The sequence below is a fragment of the Chionomys nivalis genome, chromosome 5, assembly GCF_950005125.1.
Source record: "Chionomys nivalis chromosome 5, mChiNiv1.1, whole genome shotgun sequence".
Taxonomy (NCBI): Eukaryota; Metazoa; Chordata; class Mammalia; order Rodentia; family Cricetidae; genus Chionomys; species Chionomys nivalis.
In genome coordinates this window covers 55,700,675-55,722,972 of record NC_080090.1, presented here as the reverse complement: position 1 = coordinate 55,722,972, position 22,298 = coordinate 55,700,675, and the positions used below count along the sequence as shown (strand labels likewise).

Sequence of the window (22,298 nt, the reverse complement as noted above, 5' to 3'; positions counted from 1 at the left end):
AAGGTTGAAATAAATATTAAGTAACAGTTCATTCGGTACTAAACGCAATGTCATTTACTGTGTATTTCTTCCAAATTTGCAGTTTGGTAAGAAAATCCTTAACTTCTTTAAACACCAGAATTTTTTTAATTATAGAAAAACAAAAAAAGATTCTAATCTAACATATAACAAGACTTCTTCAGCCATATTTCCTGGGTTTGAATGACTTTTACTCACTAATATTGTAACCCTGGGCAAATTATTTCAATTGTCTTGAGTCTCATTTCTGTAGTGGGAGCTGTGGGCTGTGTTCCTGCCGCCCCAGCTCCTGGTCACCTGGCTAGCTTATGCCCCGAAATAACAACACACAAATTGTATTCTTTTAAACACTGCTTGGCCCATTAGCTCTAGCCCTTACTGGCTAATTCTCATATCCCGATCAACCCATCTATAATAATCTGTGTAGTACCAGTCTTACCGGGAAAGATTCAGCATGTCTGACCTGGTGGCTGGCTGCATCGCGTCTGCCCGGGAGAGGGGAGCATGGCGTCTAAGCTCACTTCCTCTTCCTCCCAGCATTCTGTTCTGTTTACTCCACCCACCTATGTTCTAACCTATGAGGGCCAAGCAGTTTCTTTATTATTTAACCAATGACCTTCCTCCATCACATTTCTAAATCTATAAAAGGGATGCAGTATTCTTTCAACGAGACAACCCTTGTGAGTTCATGTAACTACTAGCCGCTGTTTTCAGTGCTGTGGTCCTGACTGAAAAGAATGATGTGAAATTGTCCTGAAACTATGGAATATATACTCATTTAATTACAGTTTAAAATCCTAAGATTCACTACTGTTTTCCTTAGGACTCAAACACTTAAGGTAATTAACAAAGGATTTCAGAATTAGGTCAATATCATGCCTGATTTATTAATGTACAAAGCCTAAAACATGATCCAATGCATCCATCTCAGAAGTGCTACCCTGGCTGTCATTGTGAGCATTGTGGCGAGGCTGACAGTACACAGGGCCTGCTTGCACAGGACATGTTAAATGCTGATTTTTCCAATATGGCTCAGTTTTGAAAAGCCCCTTTTAAAAAATAATCATCAATGTTTTATACCCTTTTGGGGTATAAAAGTTACTTTTTTTCCAATCAGCAAAACCGTGCCATAAAGTGAAAAAACAGTTCCTACCTGACCCTCTCTAGGCTGGCTCCATGCTCCAGTGCGGCTCTGTGGTGGTTGGGCCAGGACCAGTAGAATCCACAGGGTGTTGTCACTCTGAGCAGGAGCCAGCAACCCATGACTTCAGGGGACCTGAAATGGAAAAAAAGACCTGGGCTTTAAATTAGCCATATACGGAATGCCTTTGCTGCAGTTATTTTGGGCATTCATTTGACAAATGTACAAACAGCCGTCAGAATCCTCAATACTGTCTACTTTAAATGGTCTTGCTATAAAGACGTTCTGAGGAAAAAATATACTATAAATAAGACAGTAGTCTCTTGCAAATATTAAGAACTATATATTTAGCTATCCTGTCTCTATGCATCTCTGTTAACTGGGGTATACTACACTACCTAAATATATATTATAAATAAGATGGTACTCTCTCACAAGTATTAAAAACTATATATACACATTATCTATCCCATCTCTGTGCCATCTGTTATATAGGGTAGCTACAGTACTTACATAAACTGGTAACTGGGAAACTCAGACAATAGCCAAATTAATTACCCAAGGTTCATTCTTGTCATAAGGTAAAAGACAGAAATTCAACTAGTCTCAGACACAGATAATAATGAGATAAAGAAAAAGTTTTCTTTTTAGGATTAAAAAAAAATGCCTCAAAATCTGACTGAGTTTTATTCCTAGAACCCATACAGAGGAACTGATCCCTTGCGAGTTGTCCTCTAGCCTCTGCACATACGCTGTAGCAACCTCCACCCCTAGACAGACAAATACAATTTCAAAATGATCAGCCTGACTATTGGTGACACATGCTTGTAATCTCAGCACTCAGAAGAATAAAAGGCTTGGACAACAAGTTCAAAGCCAGCCTGGGCTAGGCAGCAAAAGCATATCTCAAACTAAACAAATCACAAACAAACAAACCAAACTTTATGACTACTTCCAACACGCAGAAAGATGAGACAGGATGCCACAAGCTTAAGAACACCTGGGGATATAGTGTGATCCTACCTCAAAACACTGCCATCAACAACAAAATCACTGACTTGTAGTAAGTTGTGTTGCATTTCCTAAGAGCTTAGAAAATAAGTTATAATCTAATCCCTAAATGATTTACAGTATACTAATATACTTCCTGACTTCTAGACAAAACTGAACTTCAAAAAAACTAAGACAGGAGAGAGAGTGGTTAAGAGCACTTGCTGCTCTTGCAGAGGCCTGTGATTGGGTTCTCCGCACCCATATGGTGGTCACAATCCTCTGCAACTCTAGTTCCAGGGGTTCTAATGCCCTCTTCTGGCTTCTAATAGAATTGCAGCATATTGTGCAAATACATACATAAAATAAACACATCTTTTAAAAACTAAAAGTATTATAAAGTAATAGATTCTAAAATTGAAAACTGAACTTTTAAATTTAGCTCTGAAGGATTATCATTTGTAGTTGTCAAAACTTTTTTTTTTTTTTAGGAGGGATGGCTGGAGGGATGGTTCAGTGGTTAAGAGTGTATACGACTACAGCAGAAGACCCAAGTTCAGTTCCCACCACCCATGTTGGGCAGCTCACAAGCACCTCAAGCTCCAGTTCCATGGGGGTCTGGCACCTTAGTCCTGCACACATGTGCAGATACCCACATACAGACATAAACACACACATAATTAAAAATAAGAAAAATAAATCTTAAATAAAGACCTACTTTTACAGTTGGTTGGTCCATATTCTATTTCAGAGCTGAGGAGCTATGGGTTAGCATGAAGAGCAAGCTAAATTCAAACAGTTTTACTTTTTCATCTGAATGATTGTTTTTTTTTCCCTCCTGTGACCCTGCGAATTCAATCACTGCTAGATTCCCAGTCCATTTGCATTTTAAATCAGAACTTCCACGTAAAACTCTGAGGAAAGACTTACAGCTGAGCCTTTCTGCCTTCGGTAAAAGAGAAAACCACGACTTAAATATCTAGCAACCATAGCTTTCTTGTGGCACTGCAGGACCAAATCCAGGGCCTTATGCATACTAAGCAATTGTCCTACCACTAAGCTATGTCCCAAGCTCTAACTCTTTTGTATGATTTATTTTAAACAACAATTTAAAAGTGAAGTTGACATTATTTGGTGTTTCAAAATAATGCAATAAATATTGTCTTTAATCACAGCCCTTGAGGGTAGAGGAAGGAAGGAAGGAAGGAAGGAAGGAAGGAAGGAAGGAAGGAAGGAAGGAAGGAAGGAAGGAAGGAAGAGAGAAGAGGAAAAGAAAAGATTGACTAATACATAATATTCCCTGTGATTATGAGTCTGGGTCCTTCCCATCCCACGAAACTTGTAGATTATTATTTCTGCAAAGTGACTTGTTCTAAACTTTTACTTAGAAACTAGGTATTGTTGATTAACTTTTCACAGCCTTTCACAGAATTCTCTTGACTTCTATGTTTTAAAAAGAGAAGAAAATATCTGCCAGTCAATGAAATGATTCAGAAACTTTCTACTTTTACAATTTCTTGAATCTAAGTTTTGTATCTTTTGAACACCTTATATCTAAGGAACTTAAATAAGTGGAAAGACAACGGAAGTACCATTTGTTGGCAGTATCATAACTTATTTAAATGTACTTTATTGTTATCGTACCTGTACCTAGGGTATGTGTGTAGTACAGGCACACATACCATAGCACACAGAAGGTCAGAGGAGTCAGCCTTCTCCTTCCCACAGTGTGACCTAGGAATTAAAATCAGGTCATCAGGCTGACATGGCCCTCTCCTTTACCCACTGAGCCATCTGCTGGCCCCTTATAATTTACTGATAGGTAAAACACATCATGAAAAACATACCTTTTATATTTAAGAAACTAACAAACTAAAATCAAATATACTAATTTTGATACCTTTGTCAAAACAGAACAAGCCTTGGTTTTATGACTTTAATAAAGAAACATCATGTTTACTTCACTCTCTGACTCTAACATTTTCATAATGATTGTCTGCTCCTCAATAAGGAAAGCACACTTGATCTATTATAGGCACAATTAGCACACAGTTAACCACTACAGGGTCTTTAGTTTTAGACAATTTCATAAGGACTTTAGGTACCACAGCACAAACACCTTAAACTTCACCTGGGAACAGATCACATGTGGCCCCTGATCTTCCCAGTATAGAACCCATCAGCAGGGTTCAGGACAAGCTAGCGTTGCTGGAGGCCATACTGTAACAAAGCTCATGACCACATGTCAAATGTTCAACCATTCTGAGTGCTTCTAAGCACTATCCCTAGGAGAAAAAAATAAAGCTAATTTTGGCACTTTTCTATCCTGATAGTAGTAACATCTATTATGAGAAAATGGATCAATTACTGTCAACACACACACACACACACAATGCATCTAACAGTTAAGTATAAGGGTTTAAAATTTTTTATTTATCTTTGTTTTGTGTGTGTGGTTTTTTTGTCTACATGTATTTATGTGTACCACATACATGCCTGGTGTCTGTAAAGGTAAGAAGAGGGTGTCAGATCCCCAGGAACTGGAGTTATAAACAGTAGTGAGATACCATATGTGTGCATGAAATTGAACCTGGGTCCTCTGCAAATGAATCCAGTCCACTGAGCCATCTCTCTAGCTACTAAGAGAAGGTTTTAATAATTGTTAATTAATTAAAAATTATCTTTTTGCTAAATTTCATAATTTTCCTTCTATATTTTTGTAACATATATTTTGAAATGAAAAAAAAATTTGCCTTAAGCCAACTCATCTTTCCTCACAACCAATGCTTATTTAAGTGGCAAAAAACAGACTTTATGAACAGTTATCAACAGGCTTTTAGTTCCTAATAACATTTCTAGAACAGAGTAAGGCAGAAGTAGCACTAGCACATGAACACAAGGCATGCTAGAGATCGAAGTTTATTAAGGGGTTGGGATATAGCTTAATTCGTAGAGTGCATGCACAAAGCCCTGGGTTCCTTCTCCAAAACTATATGAACTGGGTGTGGTGGCACACTCTTGTAATCCCAGCATCTTAGAGACAGACACAGGAGGATTAGAAGTTCATGTTTACCCTCAGCTGCAAAGAGTCTGAGGCCCGCCTGGGCACAGGAGACCATTGCTCAAGGGCAAAACAAGCAAGCAAAACAACTGACTAAGATGCCTTACTTATATGAATACTATGATAAACACATAAGTACACATAAAATACTTCCCTTTCAGGTGAGGAGATCACTGTACACGGAGGGATAGCACTAAGGGATTCAAATACTGGACCATGTGGGCCTTAGAGGGCCAAGAAAATTGGTTAGTAAGAAAGAGAAGAGAATGCTTCTCAACTTCACAGTTGGTAAGGCTGAGCTCCTTAAGGATTACCACCAGTAGTAAATTGGCTTCCAGACTTAGCACAAGTTAATTAGAAAGATATGCAGAATGAGAGGATAGCATCCTATTAGTTCACAGAACCCATATAATCACTTTGCATTGTTTGTTTGCTTCTGAGGCAAGGTCTCACTGTGTAGCCCTGGTTTGCCTGGAACTTACTATGTAGACCAGACTGGTTCTGAACTATCGGCCTGTCTCTGCCCCTTGAGTGCTGGGGTTAAAGGCCTGCACTATCACACCTGACACTACTCTTAAGTTTTTGACTCAAAAAAGAACCTGCTTCAATTTTCAAATTTTTGAAACTTTATATAAAAGATAAATAAGCCTCAACTTACTTTTATAAAACTCACAATATATTTTCTTCCTCATATAGTTTTGCTTCATATTAAAGTTCATTTTACCATTTGATTTATTGCTAAATTTTGGTATCTTAAAAAATATCTCTGTCTATACATAAGGGGCTGGCAAAATGAGCCAGCTGATAAAGTAACCAACTACCTCCAAGCCTAACAGTCTGAGTTTAGTCCTCAGAATCTGCACAGTGGGAAGAGAACTGTCACAAAATTTCATCTGTCTTCCATGTGACATGCTTGCATGTGTGTGCACACGATCAATCAAATTAAATATATATATATATATCAAGGCATTTTATTTTCCTTTTTTTTTGGTTTTTGCTTTTAAAACATCCTAGGCTATATATAGTACTGTATGTAGTATAAATTCATAGTTAGTACATTGTTTTATTAATGTATGCCATTATTGTAATCTGATCAAATAGTCTTGTTAAATTTTCTTGTTTTAAGTATAGAAAAGATCTCCCCCAGGGGAAAATATCTGAGCATTTTGCCTGACTTTCTTTCCATTAACATAGCATGGAATAACAAATCAAGCCCCCTAAATTGGTTCCAAATACCACATGTATATTACAGAGGCTTAAATTTATTATTAACAAATGCGCTATGGTTACCATTGCTGGAACAGATATTTATAATACATAGGTTGACTAATTTTGTACCATAAATAGTACAAATTAATTCCAAGTAATTAAATCAGAGTTTTCAATGTAATTAACACCCAAACTCATTACTCCTTAGAGCGGCAAAGCAAAATATATCAAAGTTATTATAAATTCATTAGTATGAGAACTTAGGCACATTTTTGTTCCCTAATGTACATTTTAACACCTTCTATAATACCTTCACATAAGATATAGTGTACCTATTATTCATCTTGATAACTTTTATGCTGTGCCTTTCATTATTCTGAAGTGTTAATGAAAAGAATTGGAGTGCTAATATAAATAGCACTGACTACTACTATATAATACCAGAATTTGACAGCTCAAGAACAGGAAACTGAGATCATAAAGTACTTTTGCTGCTCTATATACAGAAGTTGATTATAGCAGTGATAAGAAAATATTGAAAGAAATCAAATAATAACAGAAGGGAATGACCATGTGAGCATGCGAGTATCGTCAAATAATTACTAGGTCTGTTAAAAATAACTGGCTAAGTACAGACTTTTAAAAAACTAAGAGCCAAGAGTCTATAAGCACAGGTTCATTTTGGCATATAGGAAATTTCTACTAAAACATCAAAGCAGGTATGAAATTCAGTAGATTTATTTGAAAGTATTTCAACAGCTTTACAAGTAATAAACATCTGCCCTTTCCAAATAGATTTACAGTAAGATAAAGCACTGTTGTAGATTCACACCTCTGGGAAATGCTTCTGTCAATCTGCCCCTCAAATAGCAGATGTTGAACACCATTATAATGCCAGGAAGGGAAGGAAAAGCTGCAAGCACATTAGGTTCCCATTTGAATGGGAGGGGAAACACTGAACTACACATAGCAGTATTAGAAAGCAACTGTGGAAGCTGTTTAAGCACACTTGACATCAATAACCTGAAGCTCGAGGGTCCCGTGAAGAGCCCTCATGAGGAGACTGATCGGAAGTGGAAGTGGAAGGCTGATGCTGGGCCTGTGCTAGCTCTTGCTGCCTCTGCTGCTCAGCCTTCTTAAGCCTCAGCTGCTGCAGGCGCTTACGGAGCAAAGCTATCTCAGGCCCCCTTAAAAATTCTGACACAGATAGGAAAAGAAAGAAGAGAGTAACACGACAAAAAATAGTATAAAATTGATTATGCATTTAAAAAGGGAAAAGATTAAATAAGACATGTTTCAAAGAGAAATACTAAAAACAAATTACTGATAAAAAAGACATTAAATTATGAAACAATACTATACACATACAACCAAATATTTCGCTTTAATTTGATGAATTAGACACATAATTTCTATAAATATTCAAGTAGCCATATTAATGAAAATGAAGTCCTCCATAAGCAACACTATTTGCTTTACTTATGGTGTCCACTCCATATTATGGTCCCATGGACTGAACACGGGCTAAGCACGTACTTGCTCACTGTACTACAAACTTCACCTGTAAGGTTCTAAACCAAACATTCAACTTTCTATCATTTTCTCTTTGTACAGAAAATAAAACAGAAATGATAGCTATAAAATTTTAATTTAAATAATCTAAACAAAAAATTTAAGTTACTTTACTAATTTCAGTCAGAAAATTAAAATTCAATAAAAGGAGTAAACAGTTATGTTTTTGGAAACAATTCTTAGAATTCAGTAGATCTTTTACAATGCAAGTTGTATGTCATAGCCTTAAAATGTTCCTTTTTATAATGGAATTGTCATTTACCTTTTCTATTTTAGTTCAAAATGATTTACACAATATTTTATTAATCTTTTCTAAGGAAATAATCCAGGCAAAAAGAAAAATTACATGAAATTCTGTCAAGAGATAGCTGTATACCTATTATATATGAAGTTTCAGGGACAATAAAACATTGAGCAAAATAATTCTTATCCCTATGGAGTTTACGTTCTGAGGGGAAAATAGACATCTGTGAATGCACAGACACATTCAGAGATCTGTGCACGCATGCGCCCCGGGTAACTGCTGTAGCAAACTAGTACAGAAGGCCTTGAAGATAGGGAATAAGGAGACACTGGTATTTGGTGAACAGTCCTTAGGAACGTCTTCTGAGCTGCTGACTGAGCAAGGGCCTCATGGACACAGGCAGTAAGCTACACAGCTATCACGAGAAAGTTGTTCCAGTAGGAGGGAATGCTCAGGGGAAATACACGAGATGAGAGACAAAGGCAGCATGTTTGCTAATGTCTAGTCAGAATGAAAAAGGTTGAGCCTAGGCAGAAGGAAAAGAAGCTGCCATTTGCTACAGTGAAGAACAACAAAGAAAGAACGATTCATTCTGGAAAGAACTAAAAGCTATCCAAGTGGAGAAGCAACCAAACAATGGATGTCAGAGTCAAGAATTCCTAACAGAAATTTGGATGTCATTTAAGATGAAACTTCAGGGCCCCCACGAAAGATAAGAACTGAGTTCTGGGGAATTTTAATATTAAGAGGAAGAAACCAGGGATAGGGCGGGCACAACTGAGGGACCAAAGTACTGTAGGCAAAGTGATAAAAGTGTGTCCACAAATGATAGAAACAGTCAAAGGATGGAGCAAGCCACTCTGTCACTGTTCCTAATATACGCCAGAAAAGGATACTGCTATGATGTACTAATATGAGGCAAAACCAGACTGTAGCAGGTTCAAGAAGTGGGGGCAATGAAGCAGAAAGAGAAAGCATATATACTCTGCAGAAGTACTGAATGTTAGGAGCAGGGGGAGGGGTAGATGATGGTGAGGAAGAAAAGTCAAAGGGAACTTTGTATGTGTTTTAACTGGGGAGAAAGTTTGTGCTGCTAGAATATATTTAATTAAGGAGAAGGAAAAGATAATACAGGAACAGAAGTAAGAAAGGGCTGGAGAGATGTTCAGTGGTTAAGAGCACTGACTGCTCTTTCAGAGGCCCTAGGTTCAATTTCCTGCACCCATAAGACAGCTAACAACTGTCTGTAATCCAAGATCGGACACTTCACACAGACACACATGCTGGCAAAGCACCAATGCACATAAAATAAAAATATTTTTAAAAAAAAAAAGAAAAGAAAAGAAGCAGGCAAGTGCAAGATGGGTGTCCTTGAGTAGACCAGGAACATGAAGGAAAATTAGCTCTCAGTAATGGAAGCACATACAAATCCTCTCAGTAACACTCACAACAAATTACATTTCAGCCTCTTATGCAATTTTTTGTTGTTGTTTGGAGAATCAAGCATGCTTGAGTCATTAATCTCTTATTACTGTGACTTCTGCTTATAAAGAATTGTCTTCAACCCACTAATTAAGAGTTAAGGAACAGTTCTTCTTGAGTGAGGTAATCCAGACGCGAAAAACAAATACTAGGTATGTATTCTGTTATATGTGTACATTAGGTTAAGTCAGTGATAAGCAAGAGACAATCAGCAGAACCACAGAGGTTATGTATAAAGTAAGGGACTAGAGGAGATGGACAGACCTCACCAGAAAGGGGAAATAGAATACATAGCTATGGATTAAGGGGACCGGAATGGATCAGGTGGGGATGGAGAAGGAAGATGGAGAGAAAGGAGAGACTACAGTGAGAGACAGCTAAAATTAAGGGCCATTTGAGTGGTAGTATGGAAACCTAATACAGTAGAAGCTTCCTAAAATAGATAGATATTATATATGTATTTCATCTGTCTGTCTGTCTATCTATCTATCTATCTATCTATCTATCTATCTATCTATCTATCTATCTATCTACATACCTAACTACCTACACACACACACATATATATATATACATGTATCATCTTCATACATATATGAAGACAATCTAAACAAATTTGCCAAATAATAGAAGAGACAGAGCCCTAACTGGACACCTCTTGTCAACAAATGAAGTTTCCAGTACTGGGATTGGGCTACATCTAATTGAATTGTTCACCAAAATCCTGAAACAATACAGACTATTGCAAAGACCACAGGTTGTTCTCTACAAACTGATGACAAGGTCCTATTGCTGAAAAAAACACCTGCACAACTCATTGAACACAGAGAAGTCAAGTTGGACCCTATTTAGAGCCTTCACCCCTAGTGGCTAGTGTTCTTGGCACTGGAAGGCACCTTGTATGGTACTGAAAGAGAAACATAAACACTAACCCAGCTACAAACTCTCTGATCTACAATGGTGTCCTGCCTGCAAAATATGTTAGTGCAATGGTGGCACAAAGTTTGTGGGAATGACCAACCAAAATCAGATTTGACTTAAGGCCCACTCCATGAGATGGAGCCCATATCAGATGTTGTTTGGATGACCAAGAACCTGAGAATAGACAGTCCAAAGACCCAGGGGAAAACCAAATACTACTGTTCTACTAAAGGAATGTATCAATGAGTACTAATGATATTCTGCTATACTCATAGATCAGTTTCTTGCTTAGTCATCATCAGGGACGCTTCCTTCTGCAGCAGACGGAAACTAATACAGAGACCCACAGCAAAACAGTATTCTGAGAGAGAGAAGGGACTTCAGAATGCTCAGCCATAAATGAAATGTTCCCATCATCCCTCCCTCAGGGTTCAGGGACCTCGTAGAAGAGGGAAGGCACAGGGACAGGTGTGTAACTCCTGGGAATCTGGGAAGGCATGGAGACAGGAGTGTAGTCCTTGGGGATCTGGGAAGGCACAAGGACAGGAGTGTAGTCCCTGGGAATCTGGGAAGGTACAGGAACAGGAATGTAGTTCCTGAGAATCTGCGAAGACACGGAGACAGGAGTCTAGTCCCTGGGAATCTGGGAAGGTATGGAGGAGTAGTGTAGTCCCTGGGAATCTGGGAAGGTATGGAGAAGGAGTGTAGTCCCTGGGAATCTGGGAAGGCACAGGGACAGGAGTGTAGTCCCTGGGAATCTGGGAAGGCACAGGGACAGGAATGTAGTCCCTGAGAATCTGGGAAGGTATAGAGGAGTGTAGTCCCTGGGAACCTGGGAAGGTATGGTTTGAACTGCTCCAGTCAGGTGTAATAGAAGATATGTTTCTTCTAGACAATGTTAGAGAGCTGGAATGGTCAAGAAAATGAGTGTTTTGTTCTTCATTGTGAAGAAGTTCACAGCTTATGGAATAGAGAAGGTAAACCAGAAAGATAAAAATGTTAAGATCCAGGAAAGGGTAAAATAAACACACTTACAGCTGGACAACAAAGGTGTGGAAAGAGACTGCTCTGGCAAGTGTTCACTAGATTTGTGCTGTCATCACTTAGAGATTCAGATGTAGATTATGAGAAGGACCTCGAAGCACTTGGGCTAGTTTTCGTTCTCACTGTCCCTTAGTTAACTATTAAAGATGACAGGAAAGACATGTGATATGAAGGAAAGGCATAAACATTAACATAAAAAGATATCCACAGCAAGATGAGTATAGAGAAACAGTCTAGCTCTACACAAGGCACTGACAGAAATCACAGCTCTAAATTGGCATTCCCACCTACTACCGTCTCACAATGGACAATCCCCAGTGTCTGTGAAGCCATCTGGATTTGGATAGGCTTTGGTAAGCACAAATGGACCAGGAAAATAACAAAACAAAAACATGAAGTCCTTGCTGTAGACATGTTGGATGCTAGGATAATGAAAGGGCTACTATTGAAACAGTTACAGGCATGATCTACATCCCACACCAAACCATTTTCCTCAGAAGTGCTACAATTTAGAAAACAGGAAAATACTCTAATCATAGCTTATAAAAGTCAAGAAAAGTCTCAGTCTACTAATTCAAAATATTTCCTTACTTTCTTTGAAATGTTTATGGCCAATGTTATGATAATTTGGTCATTACAAAACTATTCTCTAGTGCTTAGTATATTAAACACTAAAAGGGGTTCAGCAGTTTACATTGTGGTATGAAAATACATAAAATAGCTATGAAAAGCATTTTTTAAAGCTCCCAAATATTTACTCACAAATGTGTTTACAAAATAATTGGGATTATTTAAGACTCAGTAGAACTTAAAACTGGGCTAAAGAATCTTTTGCTTTTTAATTATAAGTTATTATTATAATTGCTTAAAATATTGCAGAATATTTGCAACCACACTATTACTCTAAAAATCCTTATCTTGAGGCTACAGAGATGGCTCAGTCGTCAAGAGCATTATCCTGTTACAGAGGACCTGGATTCAGTGTCCAGCACCTACATTGTGGCTCACAACTGATTTAACTCCAGTTCCATGGACGCTGATGCCCTCGTCTTCTGGCCTCCTCAGGCACAAAGATAGTGTGCATGCCTATGTGCAGGCAAAACACATGAAATAAAAATACATATTTTTAAAATTTTTATTATCTTTACCAATTATACGAGTTTTGATCTACTTTTCACTCCTCTGGCCCTATTTCTCAAATAATGCAAAATATTTTATTTTCTCTCAACCTGAAACGCCTTGTGAAATGGGGAAGAGCTGACTTTCTAGCTCAGCTTTAGTTTAGGTTTTGATAAAATGTATATAGTGTTAACAGTTCTGCGGCTGACCCTGACTTCCATTCCCATAGAAAGTGAATATTACTAAAAATGAAATACAGTGATAAAACAGAACTTAATTTAAAACATATTATCTTGGATCTGGCATCCAGGACAGCTTGGAGGCAAAGCTGTTAAGAAACAGTCAGAAGTCTTAGTTTGGGTGGTAGCTGTATTCCTAACTATATCCCTTGCTAACATTTTTGTTCTGGTTTTTTTTTTTTTTTTTTTTTTTTTTGGTTTTTTGAGACATGGTTTCTCTGTGGTTTTGGAGCCTGTCCTGGAACTAGCTCTTGTAGACCAGGCTGGTCTCGAACTCACAGAGATCCGCCTGCAACATTTTTGTTCTGTATCAAGTAAAATGTTTCCTTAAAAAAAACTTAAAAATAATAAACAAATACATTGTTTTTACTCTATTGACAAGTATAGTAAAAATTTCAAGTAGACTATATAGATGTATATATATATATACATATTTATTGAAATTACTATAAATAATAGTATATTCCATATTTGGGAGGAAAAAATAAGAAGTTACTATACTGAGAGAAAAATATACCAAGAGAATTTAGGAACTAGTTTTTTTTTTTTTTTTTTTTTTTTTTACTAGCATCAAGTAAAGGCTATTCTTTTTCATACATAATAATGAAATAATTCTCCTGGTAAAGCACACTATGCTGTTGAGAAGGGTCAATCACAGGCTCACTATACTGAACATAGTCAAAGTATTTCATAATTTGAGGAAAAATTTAAAATATAAATACAAAAGGAATAATAACAATGAGATATATTTCACTATCATTTTAATATAGACATAGAACCAAATAAATCTAGAACATTATTTTCATCAATAATGGTCTATAAAATAATCTTTCAGTGTATTAAATTATGTCAAAATAACATCAAGTTAACTTAAAAACTATCTTATATAAATTAAAGATTCACTATTTGTAAAAATTAAAGCAAGTTAGACACACCAAGTTTGTGCTTAAGTTACTCTTTACATACCACAAATAATTCTGACCATTTACTCCAGCAAGAAGTTACTGTGATGTAGCATCTTTCACAACAGACTAAAAGGTGGGTGCTCACTATGAGACACCAGCACTTGAACAGCCCACTTGAAGAATAACATCCTCACCAGACTGATGATGGGTGTGCTGTCCAGGTGCTTCAACAGGCTGCCTTTGCTCACTGTCTGGAGAAGACAGCAGAGAAGGAGAATGAGGGCTTTCCGTGGCAGATGCTGCTGTCTGAGCCTGAACTGACACTGCAGAGGATGTAGAAGGCTGGAGCTGCTCCGCTGGGGTGTCCACATCCATTGCAGTTTCACCCACTTCCAAATTAGGACTTGATGGAACTGTAGGAAGAGTTGAAGCATCTGGCTGATTTGTTCCACCTTCAAAAAAAGAAATGTTAATGCAAACTCAAGTCTTTAAAATATCTGGTTATTTTACATACATACATGTATGAGTGTTTTGGTCACAAGCATGCATGTGCCTGCAGAGGCCAGAAACGGATATTGAATTCCCAGAACTGGAGTTGTTGACAGTTGTGAGCAGTTATGTAGGTTCTGGGAATTGAACTCAAGTCTTCTCCAAAAGCAGTAAATGCTCTAAGCTCCCCAATCCCTCCCCCTCAAAAATGTCTTCATTTATTATGCATACACATACCAGAAGAGTTCACCAGATCTCATTATAGATGGTTGGGAGTCACCATGTGGTTGCTGGGACTTAAACTCAGTGGTTAAGAGCACTGGCTGCTCTTTCAGAGGACATGGGTTAAAGTCCAAGCATCCACATGACATCTTATAACCATCTTTAATTCCAGTCACAGGGAATCTGGCACCCTCTAAACCATCTCTTAATTGTTCTTGAACCATCTCTCCAGCCTTGAACTCAAATTTTAAATGCAAAAGAAACACAAAAACAAACTTCTACAGAAACATGTTCTGAAAACACACACACAATATATGTGTATAATAAATATATAATATATTATATATGTATATATACATATACATACATACACACATACACACACAACACGAAATTTCAATGTGCTGGTTAGTCTTATGTCAACTTAACACAAGCTAGAGTTACCTGAAAAAAGTCAACTTCAACTGAAAAATGCCTACATAAGATCCAGCTGTAAGGCATTTTCTTAATTAGTGGCTGATGAGGGAGGGCCCAGATTATTGTGGGTGGTTCAATCCCTGGGCTGGTGGTCCCAGGTTCTATAAAAAAGCAGGCTGAGCAAGCTGTGGGAAGCAAGTCAGTAAAAAGCACTCCTCCATGGTCTCTGCACCAGCCCCTGACTCCAGGTTCCTGCCCTGTGTGAGTTCCTGTGCTGACTTTCTTTGGTGATGAAGAGTGATGTGGAAGTGTAAGCCAGGTAAACCTTTCCTCTCCGACTTGCTTTTTGTTGAAACCCCAACTAAGACGCTCAGTCTACTAGTAATAGCCGCTAGTGGTTTGGTTCACTTGAGCAAACAGTCTATCAACAGAGATAAGAATCAATGACAGATTCTTGCTAAAATAATCTTGGGCCAGTATGATGGCTAAGCAGGTAGGGATACTTCCTGCCAACCCTGACTGAATTTGAAAACTGACTCCCCTAACTTGTTTTCTGACCTCCATATGCACACTCACACATATATGTACACACACCAAATATACATTTTTAAAATAATTTTTAAAATTATATGCATGTGCTCATCTTTAGAGTTTTGTAGATGTCCATTTTTAAAGTGCATTGGAAAGGGACTTAAAACTGGAAATCCTAGTCTTGTTATTTTGTTTTGAGATAAGTTACTGTTGGGTCTAGTGGAATCAGAAGAGACCTATGACTACTTTGGTTACAAAACTCAGTTCAGTTTAGATAGATGATAGCAACCAAAACTATCTTCTAGTGGGCGTGGGCTACAGAGTGAGTTCCAGGAAAGTTGGGGTTACACAGAGAAATCCTATCTAAAAAAACAAACAAAAAAGAAAGGAAGGAAGGAAGGAAGAAGAGAGAGAGAGAGAGACAACCATCACCACCAACAACCAACCAACCAAACAAACAAACAAAAAACCCACCAAAACTATCTTCCATAAACAGATTTTACCAGCTTTTCAACGACTTTAAGTAGTGAGCAAATTACCTCTGGGCCGAGGTCTTCCCCTTCCTCTATTGCTTTGTGCAACTTCACTTGCTTCTTCAAACCACCTTGATAACATGTCAGACATTCTCTGCATCAGTGACACATTGGGACTTTGCTCTCCTATAACAATATAAAGTTTATTAGTAAGTTTGGCAAAAAGTCAGTATCTTTGATAGAAAAACCTAGATTTGACAGCCTTTAAGATGCTAGAAATTAAAAATCAAATAACCCAAGTAACTTACATAAATGTCTAAAAAGCCATTACAGTCCCCATTACCTTTTATAATAATTATATGAGTGACTACCCATGTATGTGCACAGTAACATCTCCAAGAGTGTGAATTCTCATCTTCATCTATGCCTGGTCTTAGGTAACTCTATGTTTCCCACTCCTGCCCCACCACTGTCTATTAATAGTGATAAGAGTACCCAATAGAAAGGGCTCATGAATTCTAAGTGGAATAAACAGAAGAAAAGGCTAGCTTTCTCACTACAAACATTATCATCAAAAACAGACATGAAATAACCTTGGGGTTTTTAACCACAATTTCCCTAAAGCAGAATTCTTATTATTTACTGTAAGTCCCAGTATTTAATGAGATCAGGTCCTTTTGGGGTTATATGGCCACAGGTATTTGCAACTAGCTGTCAGAGAATGTATTTTGTCTTTTCAACTTAACTCCTTTTCTTTGTTCAAATAAACATTTGTTTGCTTTTCTCCATTAAGAACATTTTATTTTTTTACACCATGGGGGATATTAAGAATATTTTATGTTCTTACAGTGCTGTGGATTTTAAGGGCATTTTAAAATGGAAGTATGAAAGCCCAACACTCAGGATGCTGAAGCAGGAAGACTATTGTGACTTGGAACCCAGCCTGGAATACACAGTCAGGCTGTCACAGTAATGAGGGCAGTCAGGGCTACACAGTAAGGCCCAGGCTCAAAAGTCAAAACAGACAAAGAGTATGAGGTCACATAAAAAATGTAATAATTATCCAACCACATAATTCTTTGATATGGTTTATTTTTTTGAAGACAGGGTCTCTACACTCTGTAGTCCAGCCTGGTCTGGAATTTACTATGTAGCCCTGGCTTGAACTTATGATAATCCTCTGTCACAGCCTTCCAAGTTCTGGAATTACAGACATGTAAGCCACCTTTACACACTGTAACTTTATATTTAAGACTATTATAAAATAGAGTCAAGAATACTATACTTAGGAATACTCTTTTGATTATAAAAGGTTTAATAATAACTAGAATAAGATTTTGGCTATAAATTCATTAGATAAAATGTATTCAGATAAATTGTTTTTATATGTATATATACATATGTGTGTTTGCATATATGTGCATATAAAAATAAAACATACTTATTTAATGTCTCAGCCATTGCACTCTTAGGAATTTATCCTATGACATATTTGGCCAACTCACAAAAATATACTTATTAAGATTTCATTGTAGCTGGGCAGTAGTGGGCACATGTACTCTGGGGGAAGAAGCAGATAGATCTGAGTTCAAGGCCAGCCTGGTCTACAGAGTGAGTTCCAGGACAGCCAGGACTACACAGAAAAACCCTGTCTCAAAATTTTTTTTTCATTGCAGCATCATTTACAATAGAAAACAATGGAAATAAGGAGAAGCCTGAGAGATGACTCAGATGTTAAAAGTACTGATGCTCTTGAAAAGGACCCAGGTAGTTCCCAGCATCCACAAGGTGGCTCACAACGATCTGTAATTCCAGTTCCCAGCATCCACAAGGTGGTTCGCAACCATCTGTAACCCCAGTGTCAGGGTATGTTATGCCTTCTTCTGATCTCCACCAGCACAAGGCACAGTACACATGCAGGCAAAACACTCAGACAGATAGGGTAAATAAATCTTTAATACCATATATCACCAAAAAAATTGCCATAATATATTTACCATCTCGTTCTCGTTCACTCTCTGGCCTTGCTCTGGGACCAGTATCTGACCAATCACCACGAAGTCTCAAGCGCTTAACTGGAGGCTGTCGTAACTACAAGATAATAATCACAAGTAGATTCTACGTGAGTCTAAAGAACAGATTGCTTTCAACTTTTATTCTAGTGATAGTGATTGAATCCAGGACCTTATGCAGATGAGCTAAGTACTATACTACTGAATTAATCTCCAGTCCACAATTCTTACAGCGTAATTTAATGGAGCTTTTCCAACTCCCTACTATCTTTAAGTATAGAAATGAAATGCTAGATCAATACATAAAACACTGTTATAGTCTGTATTAGTCTTTTACAGTACTCATGATGCTAAATATCCATGGTGATACAGTCCATACTTTCCTCAACCTAAAAAGCACAAATACAAATACAACTTTGAGATTGTGTATATGTAAATGGGGTTTAGTGGTGACAGGCTATAATCCCAGGTGAAGCAGAAGGATCACAAATTCAAGACCTACTTAAGAACAGCCTAGGCAACTTAGCGGCTCCTTGTCTCAAAATTAAAGAGGAAAAGAAGAGGAGGAGGAGATGGTATGGTGGTGGTTGTCTAGAGGAGATACAGTTCTGTGGTAGGGTACTTACTTGAGTTTAATCTCCAGTAAGATGGGGGAGGGTGGACAGAGGGAGAAGAGAGAAGGAAAAAGAAATGAACCATGTACAGTGAGCTCTAATCACTGTCCAGCTGACAGCAGGAAAGTCAATCAGCCTAAGCTACCATACTGTGACGCTAACATAGTCTAAGTACCTTACCTACTCACCTAACAATGACACAATGTTTTGTTTTTAATCTTTTCTGGACCACTTACTTCTCTGGCTCTTCCCAGTATCAATTTCACCCCTTCATCACTTGTGTCAAACTTTCTCCATTTCTGCCATCATTCTTAGCTAATAACTTTTTCTCCCACTTAAAAAAAAATAGAACTACCATATGACCCAGCTATGCAACTCCTAAGCATACAAACACCTTCATAGCCTTCCACAGAGATGATGTGCACATCCATATTACTGCCCCTCTATCCAAATGAACAGACAATAAATGTGTAGTAAATGTGTAGTATACAGACACAATGGAATACAGCTCATTTGTGAAGAGAAATGAAATCATGGCATCTGAGGGAAAAAGATGGACATGGAAAGTATAAGATCAAGCAGGGGACATAAACTCATAAAAACCTGTGTTCTGCTTCATATGGGGACCTAGTCTATGATGTAAATCAGTGTGTCTGTGTATGTGTGTGTATATTTGTATACACATGTATACATACATACATACATACATACATACATACATACATACATACATACGTGGAAATGTGAGTAAAGTCCAAAAATTTAGAAAGTGAACCAAGAAAGGATTATATTGGGTGATGAAGGACAGAGTATAAGCAAAAGGATGCATAAGTAAAGTAAAAAAAATATGAACCTAATTGTTTTCTAGTTTTTGTAGTAGCGTGAATTCAACTTTCTGTATATTGAAGAAGCAAGAACCATTTTTACATCCCCCAAATAACCCAACATGTGTCATTTATTTGGCAGTGATTGTGAAAACAGAGGTTCTTTTTTATACCACTGACCATTAATGCAGTAACAATTAGACATGACTAGTCACCAAATACATTTGTCTCACTGACCCACTTGAAAGGGTGACTTTACCCCAAATTTTTGTTCTACAATACACAAAGTATGGCTTTATTTATTTTAAAAATAAAGCCTTGTAGAAATGACATCAATTTTCTCAGCAGAATTCTACAAATTTATTTCTACTTGAAACTTTCTAACCTAATTACTCTCAAAGAATGCATCATTCATTCTCTTTAATCCCAAGTGTTCCACCTACTGCTTTTTTTTTTATTGCCTTCCTTCAATCCTCAAACTCTTTGCCTCAATAATCACTCTATTCTTTTACTATATTCATGTCTTCTTACCTGGTTCTCTCTCACAATATGCTGAAAGCTCTGTTATTGATGCAAAGAAAATCACAGTTGCATGAGAGTGTATATATTTCTTTCCAGCTATAGTTCCTTCCCTTTCACTTTACTCAAAAGCATGAGGAATGCCTGCATTTACCTGACCTTTCCTTTCTCAATCCAGTCTAGTCAATGTTTCCATCAATCCAGTCTAGTCAATGTTTCCATTTTTTTTTTTTTTTTTTTTTGGTTTTTCGAGACAGGGTTTCTCTGTGGTTTTGGAGCCTGTCCTGGAACTAGCTCTCGTAGACCAGGCTGGCCTTGAACTCACAAAGATCCGCCTGCCTCTGCCTCCCAAGTGCTGGGATTAAAGGTTTTTTTGTTTTTTTTTTTAAGTCTTTCCATTGATACCATCCTTGCCAAGGACACCAAACATTCCAGTTTGCTTTCTATTGATATAATAACAACATGGTCAAAAACAACTTGGAGAGGAAAGAATTTATTTCACCTTAAAGCTTATAGTCTATTATGACAGGAAGCCAGAACAAGAACTAAGGTAAGAACTCAAACAGAGCTCATGGAGGAAGGTGATCTCTGCTTTGTTCTCTATGGCTCAACCTGCTTTCTTTTTTTTTTTTTTTTTTTTTTTTTGGTTTTTCGAGACAGGGTTTCTCTGTGGTTTTGGAGCCTTTCCTGGAACTAGCTCTTGTAGACCAGGCTGGTCTCGAACTCACAGAGATCCGCCTGCCTCTGCCTCCCAAGTGCTGGGATTAAAGGCGTGCGCCACCACCGCCCGGCTTCAACCTGCTTTCTTATGGAACCCAGAACCACCCACCCAAGAGTGGCAGCACCCACAGTGGGTTGGACCTTCACACATAAATCATTAATTAAGCAAATGCCCCTACAGACATGCCCACAGGACAAATTAATGGAGGCAATTCATTACTTGAGACTCTTTTCCTAGATATGTCTAGGTATGTGCCAAGTTGATAAAAAACTAACTTGCACACCAATGAGTAAACATCATGGGGATGGGGGGGAAACAGTCACTAGTGGAGGCCACTGAGCAAATGCTGTGGGTAAATATTAATGCTGTCCAATCTAATGACATAAGTTCGATCCTAGGAACCAATATGGAAGAAAGAAAGAATCAACTTTTAAAAGTTCTCTAAGCCAGTCAGTGGTTCCAACACTCAGGGAGGCAAAGGCAGGCAGAGACAGGCAGATCTCTTTGAATTCAATGCCAGCCTAGTCTACAGAGCAAGTTCCAGGTAGTCAAGGGCTACACAAAGAAACTCTGTCTTGAAAAAAACAGCAAAAACAAAAAACAAACAACAAAAAAAGTTTTTTTAAAAAAAAGTTGTACTTATCTCCACATGTGTGCCATGGCATGTATACAGAAACAGAGATGGAGGGAGGGAGGAAGGGAATGAGGGAGGGAGGGAGGGAGGGAGGGAGAGAGAGAGTCAAAACTAAGCTCAATTAATTTCCAAGTCAAAGAGTACTTTCAGGGATTAGTATCAACTGTTATCACTATCTGATTCTAGAACATTTTAATCTTCCCCAAAAGAAATCCCACTTCCATCAACAGCCATTCTTCTCCTGTCCCTTTTCAAAGGTCCAGAAAAACCAATAATCTACTTTCTCCCTCTAAAGATATGTGTATTCAGGGATGGAGAGAGGCTCAGTGGTTAAGAGCACTGACTGTTCTTCCAGAGGACCTGGGTTCAATTCCCAGCAACCACATACTGGGCTCACAACCATCTATAGGGAATATGATACCCTCTTCATGAAAAAATTCAATAGCACACTCATATACAAATAAAATAAATAAATCTTTAGAAAGATGTGAGTATTCTGGATATTATTGCATATCAGTGGAATATGTACCCTTTTGTATCTATCACTTAGCATGGTTTCTTGTTTGGTTAATATGATAGAGTACCACAATGATATTAGTTGTATTAGTTTGTGAATATGTAATACTTAATTATATACTTTTACAAATTGATTATGACCATGGAGATGGCTCAGTGCTAAGAGTATTCGCTGCATAAGTATGAGGACCTGAGTTCAAATTTTTAGAATCCATGTAAAAAGTGAGTGTGGTCAAGTATACCCCCATAACCCCAGCACTAGGGGTAGGGGAGTCAGAGATACTCTGGTAGTTTGCTGTCCTAAGTGAAAGGGTCTTGTCTTTATGTAGTCACTTTCTTTTCTTCCTTTCTTCTCTTTTCTTTCTTTCTTTCTTTCTTTCT

General features: G+C 37.7%; 1 protein-coding gene across 4 annotated transcripts in view; it reads right to left on the bottom strand.

Annotated features, from left to right (window-relative positions):
• Positions 1–22,298, bottom strand: part of Dcaf6 (DDB1 and CUL4 associated factor 6) — a 117,225-nt gene that overhangs the window by 43,523 nt on the left and 51,404 nt on the right. For 2 of the 4 annotated variants that reach the window (XM_057769844.1, XM_057769845.1), the window contains exons 8-11: positions 18,075–18,168; positions 16,144–16,263; positions 14,140–14,397; positions 7,443–7,616 (exon numbers count right to left, since the gene is read on the bottom strand). In XM_057769844.1, coding sequence (XP_057625827.1) covers positions 7,443–7,616; positions 14,140–14,397; positions 16,144–16,263; positions 18,075–18,168 — 646 coding nt within the window. The remainder of the gene's footprint in view (positions 1–7,442; positions 7,617–14,139; positions 14,398–16,143; positions 16,264–18,074; positions 18,169–22,298) is intronic. The other 2 variants (XM_057769846.1, XM_057769847.1) reach the window with 1 other exon arrangement.